A 2,385-nucleotide genomic window follows, 5' to 3' on the forward strand; every position below is an offset into this window, starting at 1 on the left:
ACCCCGCCGCCTGCGTGTCCCCCGGCCACTGGAGGAGCTGTACGAGACCTACCTGCAGGAGCTGGCTGGGGACCTCGGGAACATCAGCACCCTCGAGGTAGGGCAGGGGGGCCCCAGCCCCCTGCTGCACACTAGGAAAAGCACGTCCCTGCCCAAGATCCCGCAGGCAAGTGGCACAGAGAGCTCGCCAGACTGGGACCAGGAGCACGTGTGGGCACAGAGCCACGAGCACCCCACACCACCGTGGCAGGGGACCTGCTGTGACACCATGTGCCCCGTGGGGGACAGACACAGGTGGGTGTCCACCATCCCCCACTTGCACGGGGCTGCTGCTGTGGCAGAGGGTAAAGAGCATCCCCTTCCCAGCAGCAGCACCCTAATCCCCGTGCTCAAGAAGCCCCCACAGTGCCACCGTGCCACAGAGCACTGGAAGGTGTCGAGCAGCACCAAGAGCATCATGGCTAAGGCTGCCCAGCGCTGGTCCTACATCCCAGGGGGCATCCACCAGAGCCCACCAGAGCCCACAGAGGAGCAGCAAGGCCACAGGCTGTGGCCAGCGGGCCGGGGGGGGGGGGCCAGCCACACCCCCAGGTGCCTGGTGGCGGGCGCACAAGAAGGATGGTGGAGAGCCAGGGAAGAGGGGGGCATCACCAAGGGGCAGAAGGACATTTAGGAGGTCACAGTCCTTCAAGGTCACCAGCTGCGAGGTAGGTGCAGGCAGGGGGACAGGGCAGGAAGGCCACCTCCAGCTCCCCTTGCCATTCCTTTGCCAGCCATGGAGGTGTCAGCACCCTACAGCATGCGTGTCCCCCACGCATCACCATGCTCATGGACACTCTCTCTGGCAGCTGGTGGCCCCCAGAATCCCCCCACCATCGTCCAAAAAACTGCAGAGCCCATCCGAGCACGCCATGCCAGCAGGGATGGACCCCCCCACAGACCTGTGTGGAGTGAAGCCCCCGCAGAGCCTGGTGAGCCCCTGGCCAGGGACAGGGTGCAGGGACCACTGTCACCTGGGGCTGCAGCCAAAGTGCCCCTTCCCCACGTGCTGGGATCCCATCTCTCCCCCTCCAGCTCCTGGCCATCCCCAGGCAGGGCCAGCGCCCACGGTTTGGCAGCATCACCAGGAAGGGAGCCAGAGCCCCCAGCAAGGGGGGATGGAGTCAGCAGTACTGAGCCCAGCACCTGCCAGACCCTGTGCCAAGCCCGCGGGCTGAGCGCCCATCCTGGCAGCCCCAGCACCGCATGGCATCCCCCGTGCCAGGGGCTGCCCACAGGACCCTGTCCCTGTGCAGCCCATCTGATGCCAACCCTACCAGGGCCACAGCTGGGGGAGAGGACTCAGCCCTCCCAGTGCCAAACCCACCCCAAGGCAGGGACCCAAATCCCGAGGGACCGACACGGTGACCCCGGATGGAGCCACACAGCTGCTCAGTACCTGGGGATGCTGCCAGCTACACAGCACCACTGGTGGAGCCGCCCAGGCATCGGGGTTTGTCCTTCCAAGGGGTTACATTAAAAGCAGATGTGATGAGTGATGTGGGTGCTGTGCACAGGGACAGGGAACCCTCCAAAGACCCCCCATACTCCCCACACTCATTTTCTGCTTTTATTAGGCAGGGGGTGGGAGTGCCCGGGCAGGAATGGGGCAGAGCTGGACGTGAGTGGGGACGGTGTTCCCCAAACTTCCTATGCTGGGGGGTGCAGCCAGGGCACCCGCCCTAGCCTGGGCATGCAACTGAGTCACCCCTGGGAGCTGCTGCCACCCCAGGGCCAGCAGCTGGACCCAGCACCATGACACAGAGGGAGGATGTAAGGTGGTATCATAGTAAAGAACGAGCTGTCCCTGTCCCCATCCCCTCGCCTGTGGGGGTTTGTGAGCCCAGGGTGTGCCCACAGCAGTGGGCTGCACATTCCACCTCCTGCACCACTCCTGTGGGGGTGGGAGATTCCAGTGTCCCATGTCCCCAGCTCCCTGCAGGCACCCCAGGAACAGGTGTGGGGATCAGATGTGACAAGGGGACAATCAGGGAAGGGTGGGCAGCAGAGAGCAGCCCAGTGTGGGGACCTCCATCTACCTAGGAGCAGGAGGACCAAGCACAGACCCCCCCTCTAGGGCTGGGGCCAATCCAGCCACAGGCCCTGGCTCTGCCTGGTTACTTCTTCACCTTGATGAGGGAGTGGTAGACGGGCTTGATGATGATGTGGAGGTGCAGGGAGTTGTCGATGAGGTACTCGGAGGTGCGCTTCTGCAGGTCCGCCTGGGCCAGGAAGTCGGTGGTCTCATCCGAGCTCTGGTGGAAGCCGTAGACGTGCTTCACCAGGACGCGTCCCTGCTGCCGCCCGCCCACCAGCACCGTCTTCTGGCAGATGACGCCGGCCAAG

At 64.5% G+C, this 2,385-nt stretch overlaps 2 protein-coding genes across 2 annotated transcripts in view; one reads left to right on the forward strand and one right to left on the reverse strand.

Moving 5' to 3' along the window:
• The window catches only part of DNAI2 (dynein, axonemal, intermediate chain 2), a 12,789-nt gene extending 12,116 nt beyond the window's left edge, over nucleotides 1–673 (forward strand). The window contains exon 16 of the mRNA XM_010002808.1: nucleotides 35–673. Within this exon, the coding sequence (XP_010001110.1) occupies nucleotides 35–673 (639 nt within the window). The remainder of the gene's footprint in view (nucleotides 1–34) is intronic.
• Nucleotides 674–2,156: 1,483 nt separating this feature from the next.
• BTBD17 (BTB (POZ) domain containing 17) overlaps nucleotides 2,157–2,385 on the reverse strand; it is a gene marked incomplete at its 5' end in the record, with an annotated part of 9,575 nt that continues 9,346 nt past the window's right edge. Inside the window, one exon of the mRNA XM_010002809.1 lies at nucleotides 2,157–2,384. Coding sequence (XP_010001111.1) covers nucleotides 2,157–2,384 — 228 coding nt within the window. The remainder of the gene's footprint in view (nucleotide 2,385) is intronic.

The sequence above is a fragment of the Chaetura pelagica genome, unplaced genomic scaffold, assembly GCF_000747805.2.
Source record: "Chaetura pelagica isolate M959 unplaced genomic scaffold, ChaPel_1.0 scaffold47, whole genome shotgun sequence".
NCBI classification, from domain to species: domain Eukaryota; kingdom Metazoa; phylum Chordata; class Aves; order Apodiformes; family Apodidae; genus Chaetura; species Chaetura pelagica.